The following is a 19,479-nucleotide window of genomic DNA, read 5'->3' as shown; positions in this document are numbered from 1 at the left end:
CTAGTGGAGAAGCTTAACATATAAATAAAGTACATAATGAATGACACAAAAGACATATACATAAATCATATGAAGTGAAAGGAGTAATTTTTTCCACAAAGTAGAAAACTCCTATACCTCAAAGAGATATTGAGAAAAACAGATCAGGAAAGGCTGAAGAGATGATGTGATATTTGAGCTGCAATCTGAAGAATGAACAGTCTGTTCTGATTAGACTACATGATAGGATGGAATGGTTAATTTGAATATTTTGATGTTTAAAGGGACTTTTTGCTGGATTGATGCAGGCATTGGGAAGAGGGTACAACAGGCAGATGGAGTAACACAGATGAAAGCACAGGAGTTGGGAATAGCATAGTATGCTTAGGGAACTACAAGCAGTTCAGTTTGTTATTGTTAGAGTATAAATCACGAGGCAGGGATAATCTAAAGATGCTGGAAAACTAGCCAAAAAGTCAAACCTTGACTTGCATGCTGTAAGGTGCCTAGACTTTATTCTACAATTGTTAGGGAACCAGGAAAGGTTTATAATAAGGAAACACTGAGTTTTACATTTTATTTTATTTTTTTTTAAGATTTTATTTATTTGACAGAGAGAGATCACAAGTAGATAGAGAGGCAGGCAGAGAGAGAGAGAGAGAGAGAGAGGGAAGCAGGCTCCCTGCTGAGCAGAGAGCCCGATGCGGGACTCGATCCCAGGACTCCGAGATCATGACCTGAGCCGAAGGCAGCGGCTTAACCCACTGAGCCACCCAGGTGCCCCCGAGTTTTACATTTTAGAAAGTGTTCTAATAGAAATATGGAAGACTGAGGATGGACAAACAGAAGACTAGACACAGAGGGACCTGTTAAGACACTACTGAAAGGGCTGACAATGGAATAGAGAGATTAATTAAAAAAAATATTTAGAGGATAGAATCAGTAGAACTTGCTGATTATGTCTAAATGTCTTCATTTCTTAACACATCCACTTCTTTGGATTATATTATAAAGAAACACCAAATTGGGGTTGACACCTTACCAAGGGCTGGCAAACTAGAGTTCACTTAGCTCACTGACTGCTTTTGTAAATGAAGCTTGTTGTTTACATATCGTCTGGGACTACTTTTGTGTTACTGCAATGGAAGAATTGTAGTTGTAACAGAGATGATATAGGCTACAGAGCCAAAAATACTATTTGATTCCTTACAGAAAGTTTGCTGACCCATCTTATTATATTACCTGTTTAATTGATGGAAAATAATTTCTTTTTAAAAAGTAGGTTATTCTCAAGCTCAAGGAGGAAAGCAAGTTATGCTAGTGATCAGCAGAACAGGGAAGAGATGAGTTAGAAAGAAGACAAAGCCAGGGTGCCTAGGTGGCTTAGTAGTTAAGCATCTGCCTTCAGGCCCAGGTCATGATCCCAGGGTCTTGGGATGGAGCCCCACCTCAGCATCCTTGCTCAGTGGGGAGCCTGCTTCTCTCTCTCCCACTCCCCTTGCTTGTGTTCCCTCTCTTGCTGTAACTCTGTCAAGTAAATAAAATCTTAAGGGGAAAAAAAAAGACAAAGCTAGAGACAGTAGAACCCATTATAGATTGTCAAGATAGTCATAAAGTTTGTGACTTCAAAAAGCTTCATGTATAGTATGCTTAAAATAAATAGTATTGCTAAACAATACCTGTCCTTGGTATAAACCAGCATCCTGAATGGTGCTATCTGGTTTATTCAGTGGTTCAAATGTATTACTCATGTATTTGTTCCACAATCTGGTCTCCTTTTCATCTGGAATATTGAAGATTTTTCTTATTTCCTTTTCAATTGTATCTAGATTTAAGGAGGAAAGATACATAAATATAATAAATATTTTAAAATATACCATACATAGCTAAATGCTCACCAGCATAAAAGTCCTAAATTTAAAATACTGATATAATAGCAAGAATAGATGAACAAATATGTAGGACATATATAAAGAACAATAAAGATACCTGGTATGCTTTTTAGGAACAAAATGGTAATTATAACTGACAGATAACTACTTGGGGGAAATTAAGATCTCGTAAGGAGAAGAGTTCAATCACATAATACTACAGGAGAGGGGAGTAGAGGGAGGAGTTCAATCATGTAATACTACAGTATAATTTATATTATATAGGATGACCTTTAACTTTTTATACACTATAAATTCAATATATTTTCTGATGATATGCTGCATTTAGAAAAAGTATGTCAGACATGCTATAGACAGAAACTATTTTTAACTGTAATATAACCAATTTTAGGATAATTTATATTACACTGAATATTATTTACAGTTTCAATAGCTAACTAAAATTAAACAGGATATATGGACACAAAGGAAAGTGCTTCTTTGAAGGGATGTCTGTATTGGTAAAAATTTGGTTTCACAGGAAAACCATGTATTTTCCTTATTTCTAAGTCATTTATGTGAGTGGAAAAAGCCTTTTTAAACTGCAGCAGGTTAACTTGCTATAAAATAAGATACAGGAGTACACACATGTTTGAGAGCAGAGATGCAATTACATTTCAGTGCCACATAGTTAAATGAATCTTTAAAATCTTTAAACATGAGAAAGAGATATTAGAAAATACTCTTAAACCTACTGAATTCTGGTCAATAACTTGCCTACTTTAGACTCAAGAAAATAGTAAAATACCTAATAACATACAAAGAAATATAAAATACTTCTACATTTTAGAATACCTGGTTAGTTTGGAAAGAAAAATTAAAATACTAAACCTAGTAATATATGTTCTCTGAAGAATCCAACATCATTAAACCCTGTATCATTAAATTTAGTCTGATAATAAAATTTATGTTCTACTTAGTAGCTGAAGTTCTTTAATAGTCATAGTCAATGAGATTTTGATTAAGGCATTAAATACATAAATAGGAAATCTTACAGTGTATCTGAAAACTCAAGAGCAAATTAGCCAGAATATTTAAATAATTACATAAAATATACGGCTTTCTATTTTGGTGCATTTTTTTTTTTTGCTCTTTTTATTGAAGTGTAAATGTATGCAGAAAAATGCATAGGTCATTAGTATATAATGATAAATTTCCAAAGTGAACACACCCATATAACCAGCACACAGATCAAGCAACAGAACATTATGCAGGAAGGAGGCTAGAGGAAGAAGCTGAGGAAAGGTGCTCATTTTAGTCTAATAAAAATGAGTACTTTTTCCTGATTGCATAAATAATTCCTGCTCACTGCAAAAATTCAGGAAATACAAATAAAATGTCTATAGAGAGAGCCACTGTTAACATTTTGATATTTCTTTCAGAAAAAATATCTTGTCTATTAATATACACAAATATTTACATATATAATACAATATATACAGACACATATAGGAATTTCCTCTTCATTGAGTTTTATAGGCTACTTCATACTGGGGAAAAATATTACAAGCAGAAGAAAGGAGTGCAAAAGGCTCTGAGGTGGGAATGTATCTGGCATGTTTTAGAACAGCATGGTGCACCAATGTGGCTGAAGAGAAATGAGCAAGGTGGAAACGAGACTTTCGTCTAGAATCTTGTAAGTTATTAAAGTATTCTATTTTATCTGAGTAAGAGGAGAAGCAACTGAGTTTTGAACACAGAAGTGGCATGATCTGACGCTGTAAAAGTTCACTTCTGCTGCTAGCGGAAAAACTGCAAGATGTCAGGTGTAGGAGTCTAGACTATGCAGCAATCAAAACTAAAGGAGAAGCAATGTTAAGTGGTCAGACTGAGAACAAATTTTGAAGAACTGCTAAGAAGATATGCTGCTAGATAACACGCAGGGTGAGAAACAAAAGAGAATCTGAATGATATCCAGGTTTTTAGCCTGAGCAATTGAAAGAATACAAGTGGTGAACACTCAGATGAGGAAGGACAGACTTCAGTTGCATACATGTTACATCTTGAGATTCCTACCAAAGGGAAGTAAAGCTATGGATTGACTGAACTGGAATTAAGGGAGAGTTCTGGTCAGGAGATACAAATACAAAAGATACCAGTATGCAGAAAGTAAAAAGCTAGGGCATGGAAGGAAACCATCAAACAAAAGAGGACATTAAAGGACTAAGCATGGCAACACCCTGATGTTTTGAGATCCGGAATATGAAGAGGATGTTTTCAGATTTTCTGAGAAGATGCAGGCAGTGAAAACTTGTGCTGTGGAGGCCACATAAAAAGAAGTTATTTCTAGATGGAAAAGTGAGTAAGTATAATTTTTGCTGGCAGGTTAAGAAAATGGAAGACTAAAATTACCATTAGATTTATCAACATGGAAGTAATTACAGACCATCACAGACACAGTGCCAAGGGAGTGGTAGGTTTGAATGTCTGATGTAGCAGGGTCAAGAGAGAATGGAAGCAGAGTCAATGGTAGGCAGAAAGCAGGATGATCAAACTGAGATCTGCCAGGTGCAGTTATAGATAATGACAGGCTAGGGTATAGCTGGGAAACTGATGCCTAAAGTTGGATACAGATTAAGAACACTTGAGTTGAGAATGTCAAAGTATTGAGAGTGTGTGTAGATTTTTCCATATATGAGTCCAACTGTATTAGGCAGTTAATGAAAAGCTTATAGAGGTAGGAAAATATTAATTCATATAATAAAATAAAATTATAATAAAATTTCTAGTAAGAATATTTAATAATAAGGTTAAGCAATTTTATTAATAAATTTTATATAAGCACAAAGCATTTTCTAGTAATTTTATAACAAAAATTATTTTTTCAGTATATCCTTAAAGAAAAAATTTTTTAAAACCCAAATTTTATTATTTCTTATTGGAACGTGTTCTATACTCAAATATGTCAATTTAATTCACTTCTCTACACGTCCTACCTTAAGAAAAAAAAAAAACAAATATGTCAACTTAAGGAGAAAAATACTCAAAGCCAAGATACTTCGGCTCCGAATGAGGTAATTTATTTAGATCCTGCCTATGGCAACTATATCATAACTCAGTGTAATAGTATTAGCTGAAAATGAGACATTTTATTAATTTGGCAAAAACAGAAAACAGGTGCTTCTATTTCTTAATTCCATTTTTATAACATATCTATGTTTTATGTACATTAAGTATTTGGATCATTTTTAATCACGATGAGATCACAAGGGAAAAATATACATCCCATACTTACTTTGTTATTATCCCAATTTTTTATTATTTCAACACTCACTTCCTTCAGAAAAACAAAATCAGCCCAATTAACTTTTGCACTGATTGTATAAGGCAGCAACCAAGAGATGAGACTGTGTGGAGTTTAAATATGGACTCTCACGTAGAACCAGGGTGAACCTAAGTAAATTATTTAACCTTCCTAAGCCTCGACTTCATCCCCTAACCAATGAGGATACAGTATTGTTGAGGTTTAAATAAGAAACTTCCTAAGAAGTGCCAAAAACATAGGAAGTATTCCACAATAGCTAAATACTATAATAACTGTAATCATGAAGTCTCTAAAATTCCCAGTTTAATTTTAATTTTTGCAAAACCTTTTGCTTAGAAAGCAAACTTGCTCTAATATAGTCAGACTTTTAAAAACTAAGACCTACAGTAAGAAACTATGGCCCAAAATACACATATGTGTTGCTATTTTCTATTTTGATATTTTTCATTCCATTCTTTTTTACTCCCAAAATATGTAATGGCCACCCAAAGTCTTGACAAACATTGCTCTAATTCAGTAAGAAATTTTAGCTGTATAAAAATCCATTAATTCACAATTTTAAGGCATATATTCAATGTATGTAGCTTTTAAAAATACTAGTTAATTTAACTGTTGATTAAAATCTATGCGAATTATAAACTTTTTGAAGCAGAGATTCTTTATAAATTACCTATCTCCTTGACAAATTCTTACCTAGTACTTAATATGAGAATGCCATAGGGCTTGTACTGAAATTAAATTAATTCAGAAATTAAATTAAATTGAATTAAATTTAATAATAAATTTAATAATTTAATAATAAACAAATAATTGAATTAATTAAATTAAATTAATTCAGAAATTAAACCAGCTAATCTTCATATAATGAGTTAAAAATATTATTCAGTGAAATAATGTTCTAAAATAAGATTTCTGATTATCTCATATTTATATAATTTTTCTACAGAAATTAGCTAAGGAGAAAAGGAAGTAACTTTTAAAATAACTAGAAAACATTATCTGTATGAAGCGCTTTAAGAAGTAGCTTCTCATTTATATTCTAAATAGCTGAACATTTCAGACATTAGTTTTTTTATTTAATTTTAACAGATTACCCTTGTTGGATAGATGATTCTTATTGTGCATACTTTAATAACATGATTAGTGAAGTTTTATACGTATTGAAAACTTTCAGTTTTTAGTATGAAGAAGTGTTTTATTTTCCTGAATATGTTCCACAAACCTAGAAATTCAAAAATTAAGTAATTATATATATTAGGATAATAAAATGACATTTATACATGGAATTCTTAGTATTTTAAGCTTTCATTTTAGAAAGATGAATATACTAAACTGCACTGCAAACTTATAAGTGTTCTAGGTAAATAAAGAGGGGGAAAAGAGAAATTCATATAAAATATTCCATTTGGCAAAAACATGAGGATCAACCAAGCACTGTATTGAAGAATGATAATGTTATTTCATGAAAAATACAGGTTTATAGGTATTTCTGCTGTGAAATGGGTTAAGTGGTGATAGTCAAATATATTTGTGAAAGTCAAAAGTAAATATTGTTATTTACTTTTAACCAAAATATACTTAACAATTAGTTTAAACAAAGAAAGCTATATATAAATTTGCTAATCTTTTTCTTGCTGAGAAGTTCTGCATTAACTGCTATGTCTCTACTGTCTGTTTACATTTTCCAACAACATCAATGTTATTACCACTAGTCTTATTCTGCAATACCTTTATTTGAAAATAAGTAACTTTCATAATTTGAGCTATGATTTATCAAAAAATACTGTAATTGTTATTAAATCCATGATCATTTATTTAAAAAACATCTCATTCAACATATTCTTGATCTTAAATTAAAATGTGGCTTTTAAATACAACAAATACAACAAAAACCCCACATTTTAATATGCACTTATATGTGCAGATACATAAGTATATAGGTATATGTAGATATATAAATATACAGTGGGAGTTAGGTACAGTTGTATTTGTATCTACTCATTGTTAAAAAAGAAAAAAATCAATTTGTCATAAAAATGCTAAGCCTACTGCCTTAACTAAGGAGCTACTTAGTTTGCATTTCGAGTCCAGAGAATAAATAGGAAAAAAGAAAATAAAAAGTTTGTCATTTTCCATGCTAAGGGAAACATTATTATTATTAGTATTGATATCTATATTATATTACCTGAAAACTGTTTATTTAATCAAGTTTTTATTTTTACTTACAGTTCTACTTTATACTCAGGTTACAAACATATGTATTTTTTCAAATGCTCAATTAAAACAATAATTATTTGATTTTTAAAAAAAAAATGGCACAAATAATAAACTCACCTAATAATGTATAGTAGATCTAGACATGATAAATAACTCAACTTTAGGCTAAGATATATTACATCAAGGTTGGAAATCATAACGTTTTAAGTATAAACCATTAAAAAGGTTATCATCCTAGTAGAATATAAGAAACAGAATAACAATTAAATTTCTGATAGCAGTGGTTCAACAAAGAGACAGGATCTTGTATTACCTATTGTGTCAGCTTTGCTAAATCTTCGAGTTACAACATTGTTCATGTTTCCATTTTCACAGAGCTTCAATTCTGTGAGATATACTTCTACTTTGCAGTGCTTTACAAACATACCCTGTTCAACCACCTAAAAACCAAAACAAATCAGTGTTAGCTATAGCTCAATATTTTTCACTGTCTCTAATAGCAATATATTTCTCTAAAGAGGTTTTAGAAACTGCAGATCTCCAAAAAAATAACTATTAAAAACTGTCAATATGAAGTAAGAGATACTGGATAGTTGAAAAAGCCAGAAACATATTTGGAATATTTAAGAGAACATGAACAATCATATTAAACATTAACAGATAGTTTGGAAAGGCATTCTACCCATCTATGAAGATATTTTAGTATACTATAAATAATGAATACATTCAGTATTTATAATGAGAAAGTTTACTCCCAATGTAAATACAGCTCTGATTAATGATCCAGACCTACTGCTAGCTTTTATTACTTGATCTCAAGCAGAAAACCTTTAAAAATGATAAATTTTATAAAATTTCAGTTAGCAACAGCTAACTCTGTATGTTAAATCACTCTGTATGTTAAAATAATCTTTTAAAAGAACTCCAAATTACTGCGGCCAAAATATTCAGCAATGGCCTGTAAGTGATATGTTAGTTCTCCAACGTAAGATGACTTTCTTTGACCTTTAAATATGCTCTTAGTAATTCTATGCAACGAATGGAAAAAAAAAAAGCTGCTAAACATGCAAGCAACAAAGCAGGAAAACAGAAAATATGTATATATTAGGGTCACCTTTTAAGTAAGTATATTTCCTTTTGATCTTCTAAAGGTTAACTGTAGAATTTCTGCCATGAATTCTGTTTCTGAAAATAGTAATCAGCTTGATACGTGATACATTAGACAAATAGGGCTAAAGGGAGGCTCCAAGTAACTGCTGTAACTCACAAGCTTAGCATCAGTTCAGCAAAGGCCTTACAAATTTGTCTTTAACTTGCAGGGAAATTGTTTTAGCTCAAAAACTTCAAATGCGGTTTAGCCAATATTTAATGTCCAATCCAACACTAATTTTTATAATACTTTGTTATTTATAATCTCTTAATTACACTTGTTATATTCACATTTCTAAAACAGGCAAGAGCCTGTACCTCTCTAGATCTTAATTACTTTTACAAACTAATATATAAATTATCTCTTAACTAATGAAATTTGTTTTAAATCTCTTATGCTTATTTATTTTTGAGGTTAAGAATGTAGTAAAAGATACCATATCATTTAATTTTACAGGATTATGTGTAGCTATATTTAAGTAGAAAAACCAGAAATCAAATATTCCTACCAATCAGAAATTTTTGCTCTGGGACTCAATATCTGAGTAAGAATCCTAAAATATATTAATACTAATCATTGGTAAGTTGCTAAAACTGAGGTGCCCACAGGCCTCATTTTTAGGAGGAAAAATAGAATGATCAACAGAGCAGGTAATGGCATAATAAAACAGGATAAAATAACAAAAAAGAAAATCCCTCATTATTATTTACATTGAGATAAATTTTTCTACATAAGCATAGCTTTTAAAAAAGGAGGATTAATTTTCATAACACCAACAGATATTTTCCTGGAAAGAATCTAGTGATTTAGCTGTTAGTAATTATAAACAATGAAAACAAAACACCAAGATTATTTCAAAATCCACTTTATTGGGTTTCAGGGTTTTTCTCACCATTTTTCTTCTTCTCTCCAACAATATCTTATATTGTTAAGACCCTCATCATCAGTACTCAAAATACTACTATGTTCATAAAGACATTTTTACTACTTCCAAAAGCAGTGTATTAAAAAGCTGTTTTTTTAAAGGAAATATGAGTTTGTCCTCCCTATTTGTATTTGAAAGAACCATACTATATGAATAATTAAAGCTTGAATACAGTAGTTCCACAGTAGAGAAAAATAACTAGCACATTTATGTATTAGTGTTATTATGTTTGTATGTAGATTATTTATATAATATCTTCTTTATATTTGTTTATATAAAGTCGACTACCTTATTAAAAATGCACTAAAAATTATAATTTAAAATAATGGCTACAAAGACTATGTAATAGTAAGAAACGAGATTATAAAATTAGAACAAAGTACAAAGTTATACTTACCTAATTATTATGACCACTAAAATACACACTTGAAGTAAGACTGGAACATGAATATTCAGAAATAATAGTTATGTTTCAGAATTAGAGGTGACTGCCAAACTATTTTTTTCTAAGTGAATTGATATATTATTATAAACAAAGAGCAAGCATACGATGAAATTTGGCTTCCTCCAAAATGTAAAGCTTATGGCTAAATAAAAATAGTCCCATAAACTAACAGCCACAATGAAGGTAAAACCTCTTTACTAAATTAGTAAGTTTACACTGAATTAAAATAAATACAATTTGTTTGTTCATTTTGCTGTGAATATTAGCATTTTGTAGAAAGTTATGAAATATATTGATAAATTTCACATACTCTTTAAATTGTCATATGAGGGGCACCTGGGTGGCTCACTCAATTAAGCATCTGCCTTCGGCTCAGGTCGTGATCCCAGGGCCCTGGGATTGAGCCCTGCATCGGGCTCCCTGCTCGGCAGGAAGCCTGCTTCTCCCTCTCCCCCTGCTTGTGTTCCCTCTCTAGCTGTGTCTCTGTCAAATAAGTAAATAAAATCCTTAAAAATAAAACAAAATAAATTGACATATGAAAGTTACATAGAAACTTTACTTAATTCCAAGTGCTTACTTCTCCCCCTTTGGAAACAAAGTTATTTCTAAAGAAATCTGGTACTCTAGAACGGTTTGATGACATGGCCTAATGGGACACATTTACAATTTTTGAGGAGTTAGCAACATTCATTTTTGTAGTGCTTACTGAGTACTATGCTTACCAGTGGTAAAAAATAGACACGTAGAGAAGTATAAATAAATTCTACATGTAGTATTTCATCCACAAATATTTCAGGATATATTTCTTCAAAAACAAGGACTCAGAAACCACAATACCACATCACACCTAACAAAATTAAAACTAATTCCTTAACATCAAATATCCAGTCAATATTCAAATTGTCCCCATCTCATTTTTATTGAATCAGGATCCAAATAAAGCCCATGCAGCACAACTGACTGATAAATCTCCAAAATATAATTTAACTGAAAAGTTCACCATCTATCTTTTTATTCTTATAATTTTTATAAAGACTACTTCATTGATGGTGAGATATATTCTAAATAAGATACAAATAATATTATTTGTGATGTAGGCAGGCATTAACTAACCAGGGCCAAGATCAGGGATGGGCCAACTACGACCCACAGGCTACATTTGACTTGTATTATTTTTGTAAATAACATTTTACTAGAACAGAGTCAAGCCCATTCATTTATTTATCATTTATGGCTGCACCCAAACAGCAGAGATGAACAGATAACAGAGACTATCCTGGCTCATAAATATTCACTATCTGGCCCTTTACAGAAAAAATTTGATGACCCCTGTCCCCCAGCCCCGGGCCTTATTTTATTTTTGATCAGTCTTGCCAGGACTCACGGTTATTTTACTTGTTTAACTTCACTGTCTTTTGAATCAACTTTGTTCACTTAATATAGATTTTTTTCTATTTTATTAATGTCTATTTTTATTATTTCTTGATTAGCTTAATTTCCTTTTCTTCACTCCACTTCTTGAGAAAATAGATTTTGACTTTCTTTTCTAATATATGCATTTAAGCTATTACACTCCTTTTAAGAGTGGCTTTAGTCATTCTTTCACATTCTTCTGTTATTATCATTCAGTTAAAAATGTTTAATTTTACTTTGTATTTCTTCTTTGACCTAAGGATTACTTTGGAATAATATTATTCCACTTCTAGATAGCTAGGAGACAATCTAGTTACCTTTTTGTTAATGACTTCTAAATTCCACTGGGGACAGAAAATACACTGAATAATTTCTATCATTAGAAATATAGTGGAATTTGCTTGAGGGCCCAGCAAATGGTCAATTTTCGTAAAAATTTCACTAAAGAAGAATTTGTATTCTGCATTTACTAAGTGCAACGCATGTCAGTTAGGTCATGCTCCTTAATCATGTTGTTCAAATCTGCTTCCAAGCTCAATCATGTGGCAGTCCTCAGATCCTCTCCAGCTGCTGGCAAAGAATTTAGCTCCTCATCATATGAGTGCCTCTATAGGCTGCCTGAATGGCAGTATGGCTTCACTCAAAGCAACTGCTCTGAGAGAGAAAGAGAGAGCATGTACACAAGAGAATGCAAAAGAGCACTCCCCACCAACATCTTTTAGAGACTAATCCCAGAAGTAACATATTATCACTCCACCATTTTCCTGGTCACACAGACTAACTCTGGTACAATGTAGGAGATCACACAAGAGTTTGAATACCAGGAGGTGGTGATCACTGGGGATTATTTTGAGGATGGCTACTACAGTTCACTCTGGCTCCCAACAAATCACAGTCCCTCCCTGCAACATGTAAAATACATTCACTTCCTGAAAAGCCCCTACTAGTATCATCCCATTATAATATCAACTCCAAGTTCAGAAACTCGTCATTTATATCTGATCCAGGCACAGATAAGGATCCTTGGGTATAGTTTCTTAAGCATTTGAGTACAGTTCCTCTTTATCTATAATTCTGTGAACTACAAGGTAAGCCCCAAATATACCCAAAATAAAATGGTGGGACATGCAGAAGATAATTTTTTAGATATTGCTGTTCAAAGGGGTATGGGGGAAAGAGGAACAAAGGAGGCAACGGTCCACAGACATTCTGAAATCCACCTGGGCAAATACTTAAAGTTCCTTGATTAGGGCTTATTCTGCCATTACCTAAAAACAAGTCTTCACAACACTTGATTCTGGTTCTGGGTCATACGATTTTCATGAAAGTTAGCACATGTTTGCAGTTAGTAAATTCTTAGTCTGACTACTGCTTTCTGTAGAAGTCTAGGAGACACTTTGATTTTACACTGTCTCTGTAGTCCAAGACGGTAGTGGTTCTTAAAAACATCATTAAGTCTCCAGTGGATCTCACTGGAGTCTCATTCCATTAGACAAAAAGGCACATCCTCAAATGTCCTCTAGATATGTCCTATTTTGGGTTTATGCTGAGAAGACTGAAGGGCAATGCTCTTAAGCTTCTTAGAAGCCCTACTGTTCTCAGAAGCCACATATTGAAAGGAAGTGTAAAGTATACCTGAAATCCTTTAAAGGGCCTTTTGTCTGAACAATATTGTGAGGCACTATCTTTGATTTTTCTGAGGTCTTAAAGAATTTTACAGTCATATCCCCGTGGCTTTAACTTTTGGTTAAAGTTGAGAGTGCCTTGAGCTTCATCTTTGCTTGCGAACATATCATAGTTTCAGCACTGTCATCTGGAGAGGCCAGAAATCCTCAAAACACTAGGAGGTCTTGGCTCCTTTTTTGCAGCCCTTTCTTTAGCTTCTCTCTCCCTTCTCTCATCTGATTATGTGCAGCACAAGAAAACCAGGCAGTTCTGGCAGATGACTCAGTTCATCAGGTACAGTTTTTGATCTTTCAATTTACTGCAGTTGACATGCTGCTAAACTTTCTGCTACCTTGTAACAAGGATCACTTTCCTCTGGGTTCCGATAAGATTTTCTTCACTTTCCCGTAAGTCCTCCTCAAAGTCTAAAATTCTAACTAAGAATTTATTCAAGGCACCTTAGGCTCTCATTAATACTCTTATAGGTTCTTACAACTTTTACTCCCTGCCTGGTTCCACCACCACAGTTCAAATTTTGTTAAGGCAGCACACTACTTCCAGGTACCAATAATTAGTTATCAGTTTTCTACTGCTGCATAATAAATCACTCCAAAACCCAGGAACTTAACAGTTCTTAACATAGTTTCTGAGGGTCAAGAATCTGGAGCAGCTTAGCTGGGTTATTCTGGCTTGGAGTCTTTTGAAAGACTGCTGTCAAGCTGTGGGCTGGGGCTTCAATTATCTGAAAGCTGCATGAAACTAGAGGATTCACTTCCAAGCTCACTCACATGGTTGTTAGCAGGCTTCCATTTCTCACTACTGGCCAAAAGTCTTAGTTCCTTACCATGTGAGCCCTGCCACAGGCTGCCTGAATATGCAGCTGAATTCCCCAGATTGAGAACTGAGAGAGAGCAAGAGGGTGTGTGCACCCAAGTGCGAGCCAAGGTGTCCTTTACAGGCTGATTTTTTTCTATTTTAATAAGGTACAACTGACTATATATTAGTTTCAGGTGTAAAACATAATGATTCAATATTTATCTATGTTGTGAAATGATCACCACAATAAGTTAACGTCCATCATCCTATGACAAAATTTTTTTCTCGTGATGAGAACTTTTAAGATCTACTCTTACTCTCTTAATAACTTTCAAAAATGCAATACAGTATTATTAACTATAGTCGCTATGCTATATATTCACATCCCCATGATTTACCCATTTTATAACCCCAAAAGCTAATCTTGAAAGTGATACACATGCTATAACTTCTGCTATATGTTGGTGGCCACAGGGGACTACCCAAGGATGAGGATATAAGGAGGAGCTCATTGGAGATTACCTAGGAGGCTCCTATCTTAACTTATATGCAAATATCACGTATTTTAAATTTATGTATATATTCATCCCAACTAAGAAATAACTACATTTTAAATAGCCTGACTTAACATGTATTTGCAATATTTACTGTTGTCAATCTATATTTTCTCTTATGTCTCCAAGCTGCCATATGGAATAATTTCCTTCCATTCTAAAGATTGTTTTGTTTTTCCTTTAGTGCAGGTCTGCTAGTAACAAACTCTGTCAATTTGTTTATCTGAAAATAGGTTTTCACCACCTGAAGGATCCTCTCCTCGGTTATAGCATTCTGAGTGGGCAGTTATTTTTCTTTCATCATGTTGAAGATGGTTGGTTATTTTTCAGCTTTCATTTCTCTTGAGAAATCATTTGTTTATTATTACTTTGAAGGTAACAGACTTTTTTTTGTGGCTACTATTAGGAATATATATATTTTTTGCCTTTGCTTGGTTTTGTTTGTATTTTTTTGTTGTTGTTAGCATGGGTTTCACAGCATTTCTTGATTCTATATAGCATGTCACCTTTCATCAGTTTTAGAAAATTCTCAGCTATTAACTCCAGTGTTACTTCTACTCTATTCTGACTTCCCTCTCCTTCTAAGAGCCCACTTACATGTATGTTAAAATTATACATTATGCTCCAAGTGTATTTGCTTATTTCTGTACATTCCATCCTTCAGTCTCTTTAAGTTTTAGTCTGTATACTTTCTACTGATGTTATTTAGTTTACAAATTTTCTCTTTGGTTCTATTTAGTGTTTTAATCAAGCACTGAGTATTTACTTCTTAATTTTTTCAAATTATTTTTAGAATTACAGAATTATATTTGGATCTTAATAGTTTTGGAATTATATTTGTTCTTAACAGTTTTGTCCTTCAACTGTCTTATTTTTTTTTAAACATAATAAAGCACAGTATTTTGAAGTTTCTGTCTAACTCCACTATTTGGATTCCTTATGGGTCTGTTTCTACTGTCTACTGTTTCTCTTAGATTTTGGTTCCACTGTATTTCTTGTTCATGTATGTTTATTTTTGCCTTTTTTGTTGTTGTTTTAACTGAGTGTCTGACATTATAAGTGAAACGTTTTAGAGATGATTCAAGGCCCATAGAGATGGTTAATTACTTTGTTTCTGCATCACATCTACTAATCCTAAGTTCCTCAATTCAGAGATTAGTTAAAATTCCAAGTTGGGCTTCAGACTCTAAAAAAACAATAATTCTTTAAGTAAATTTCATTGTCGTAAGAGTCACATGGGGGCAAAGTAGAGGTGGAAATTCCCAGACTTACTAATTTAATTTTGGAGGAAAACTGATCTTAAAAACAACTCCAGATAATTTTATGCACACTAAAGCTTAAATATTGCCTTACAGGTTGAATAATTCCAAACTATCTTATTACAAATATATGGATGGCCTCTTAACAGAGAAACTTTTTTTCTCTCTGTGTGAAGTTTTCATTATTTATATTTATTTATCTACTTATTTCAATTTGCTATTAGACACAGATTTTAAGAAACCCCAACACAGCCTCTTTCAAAAAGTAATGCCAATGAAGTTGTTGGTTGGTCTGTTTACCATACCAAATACTAGTACTGTATAATATGCTACCTTTATTAAGAAAAAAAAAAGTACATCGTTAAGGTTAAAGTAATATAGGTTAGCATATTTGAAGATATTCTAGGCATAGATTTTCTTTTATCCCAGGAATAAAGTTCTTTTTCTAAACAGTTTTAGAGCTAAACACTCAATCCTTCAATTGAGCAAAACATTCAATTCTCTAGCAACTATAGATAAAACAATAGGTTATTTTATATGTATAAGGCTAGCATTTCTAAAAGACAGAAATCCTAATTTTGAAATGGCTATAAGAGAAGGCTGAGTGAAGTTAAGGGTCAAAACTAGAACCAGGGCAACTGCATGGCTCAGTTGGTTAAGCATCTGCCTTCAGCTCAGGTCATGATCCCAGGGTTCTGGGATCGAGTCCCACATTAGGCTCCCTACTCAGCAGGGAGTCTTCTTCTCCCTCTCCCTCTGCCCTTCTCCCCTGCTCGTGTTCTCTCTCTCAAATAAATAAATAAAATAAAATAAAAACTGAACTAAATCAAAGGTACACTCACATTCTATTTAGAAAACAGAACTGAATTCTATCCCTAAACCATCAATACACACATACAAATCATTAATATAACTAGTCTGTAGCAACAGTTCCAAATAAATCCACATATGGTTTGGTCTACTAGAGGTATGTACCCTTGTGTTACATAATTTGACTTTTTAATTGTTTCTACGTGGAGAAACCAACACAGATAAATAATTATATGCTCAGAGATCCTGGTCCCCAAACCCTTCCTTCCTTCCTTCCCTTTCCCTGCCTGATACAATTAACAAATACTTATGTAAGATTGACAGATCTACTTTAAACACTTAGTGTTCTGCTATGATGACAACATCCTCACTTTCATAAATGACTTTTTAGTTCCAAAAAGTAAAGATAATGGATCATTTTTAATGTTTCTAGACTATACTTGTAAAACTTGCAGTACAGTGGTTAAAAGAGGTTGCCTGAGTTTCTAAATTGATGTGACTTTCTCTACCTCTGTCCTCATTCCCTCATCTACAGGAAGATAATATACCTACCCTATAGAGATTCCTGTGAGGACTAAATTAATAATAATGTATAATCTGCTTCTAACAGTGGCTAGCAAATAGTAAATCCTCTATAGGTATTAGCTATTGTTATTATACAATATAAAAGTAACATTTTGATGGTCTTTTTCTCTTAGATTTTTTATGGGATGCGTTTCATTAAACTGTAACAATAAAATGTGATTATTCAATAAAAATATTTTTATTCACTTATTCTAAATATGTACCTTTCGTGCTATTGGTTCCTGACCTTCCATCAAAGTGTACCAGCTGACAAGTTTATTCCAGCCCTCAGTTGGCAATAGTATGTAATCTAATTCATCAATAAGATGTTCCTTAAGTGACTGGGCATCACCATCTGCAAAAGAAAAAAGTAAACCCAATAAATAAAAAGAAACAATAGTTCATGAAATACTTTAGTGTAAATATCATAAATTACTTAAACTCATAGAGACTAATTTAAGTATTTAAATGAGGCCTGAAGAAAGCTCTGAAGAAGTTCACATATAAATCTACATATTCCAAAATAAACTGTTGCTTTAAAAAGATTCAATGTGTACCAGTGGTCAATGAATAGTATTTAAAGACATAATTTTTTATTAAGCTCTTAAAATAACAAGGGATCTGAAAGAAGAGTGTTTCCCAAATATTTAAAGTAGGAGATCCCTCACATGGTAACAGTGGTCATTCTAATACTAGCTGATGAAAGAAATTCAGGTGCAAACTGATAACTTTTTTTTTTTTTTTAAAGATTTTATTTATCTATTTGACAGAGAGAGAGATCACAGGTAGATAGAGAGGCAGGCAGAGAGAGAGAGAGAGGGAAGCAGGCTCCCCGCTGAGCAGAGAGCCCGATGCGGGACTCGATCCCAGGACCTGAGATCATGACCCGAGCCAAAGGCAGCGGCTTAACCCACTGAGCCACCCAGGCGCCCCAACAAACTGATAACTTTTTACAATGACTCCAAAGCACATGGGCTGAGAACCAAGATGGAAATCACAAAAGGGCATCTTGTGAAACAAATTATTCCAGAAGGCCCATGATCTAGATTTCTCCCAAAATCTAAAGTGGAGGAAGTTGTTCAGATGTGGTTCTAATTCTATGATCATTTTCAAAATTCTGGTTAAACTAAAAATTTAGTGCAAGGCAGGCAGAGATCTAGAAGCAAAACCATGAGTTATACCTAAATGACAGTCCTAATCTGAGATCCCATTATTATCTTTACCTGAATTTCCAAAGTACAGAAACAGATATAGTTAATTGAGTTATATACAACATAAAGATTTTCTCAATTTGAGCCAGTCTTAAATTATTTAACATGAGAAGCAAAATTGTTCCCAGTAGCATCTCAACAATGAGAGCCCACTATTTTTTTAAAAAGATTTTATTCATTTATTTACAGACAGAGATCACAAGTAGGCAGAGAGGCAGGCAGAGAGAGAGGTGGGGGAAGAAGGCTCCCTGCTGAGCAGAGAGCCTGATATGGGGCTTGATCCCAGGACCCTGAGATCACAACCTGAGCCGAAGGCAAAGGCTTTAACCCACTGAGCCACCCAGGTGCCCCGAGAACCCACTATTCTTAATTAGATGAAAACAATACAAATCAAGAAGCACGGAAAATTCTGAAACGATTGAGAGAAAGTTATTTATTCCATCTAGGATCAGTCAACAGGTCAGAGAATTACACTCAACTTTTTTTTTTTTTTTTAAGATTTTATTTACTCATTTGAGAGAGAAAGAGAGAGAGAGAAAGAGAAAGCACAAGCAGGGGGAGAGGCAGAGGAAGAAGGAGAAGCAGACTCCCTCCTGAGCTGGGAACCCAACATAGGGCTCAATCCCAGCACCTGGAGATTATGACCTGAGCTGAAAGCAGATGTTTAACTATCTGGGCTACCTAGGTGCCCCGAATTACACTAAACTTTGAGAAAACTTTCATATAGAGCTGAAGTGATAAAACTCTGAATTGTATATACAAACTTCAATAGCCAATACATTCTAAGGATTAATTTTTAAGTTCTGTTTTTTAAAATCTTAGTTGTAATTTTAAAATCTTGTTGGGGAAACTGATAATTTGGAACATATTAGAGCCTACAGAAGGTGAAAGACACTTACATATTCTAAACCCCTATATGCATCATATTCTATGAGACATATTACAGTAAACAACCATGTTATCTCAGTCAGTTCTCAAAACAATCCTTAAGCTAGGTATCTCCATTTTAGACTGGAAAATACTTTTAGACAAACTGAGTAACTTGTCCAGGATCATACATGCAGAAAGTTGCAAGTACTCTGAAAAGTGTTACTAGAACACACTGCTATCTCAGGTGACTTTTCAAAACAACATTATGAGGTAAATACCTCCAAATTAATTAGCAAGCAGATCCAGATATTGATTAACTTGCTGAAGGTTACACTTAGAGAAGATCATAGAAACTGGATTCAAATACAAATTGGTTTACTCTAACATCCACTTTCTTCCTACTAT

General features: G+C 33.2%; 1 protein-coding gene across 4 annotated transcripts in view; it reads right to left on the bottom strand.

Annotated features, from left to right (window-relative positions):
- USP15 (ubiquitin specific peptidase 15) overlaps positions 1 to 19,479 on the bottom strand; it is a 118,210-nt gene that overhangs the window by 68,460 nt on the left and 30,271 nt on the right. For all 4 annotated transcript variants that reach the window (XM_046012260.1, XM_046012261.1, XM_046012262.1 and 1 more), the window contains exons 3-5: positions 17,218 to 17,348; positions 7,706 to 7,832; positions 1,659 to 1,804 (exon numbers count right to left, since the gene is read on the bottom strand). In XM_046012260.1, the coding sequence (XP_045868216.1) occupies positions 1,659 to 1,804; positions 7,706 to 7,832; positions 17,218 to 17,348 (404 nt within the window). The remainder of the gene's footprint in view (positions 1 to 1,658; positions 1,805 to 7,705; positions 7,833 to 17,217; positions 17,349 to 19,479) is intronic.

This window comes from Meles meles, chromosome 7 (assembly GCF_922984935.1).
Source record: "Meles meles chromosome 7, mMelMel3.1 paternal haplotype, whole genome shotgun sequence".
NCBI classification, from domain to species: Eukaryota; Metazoa; Chordata; class Mammalia; order Carnivora; family Mustelidae; genus Meles; species Meles meles.
This window is presented reverse-complemented; position numbering and strand designations above follow the sequence as displayed.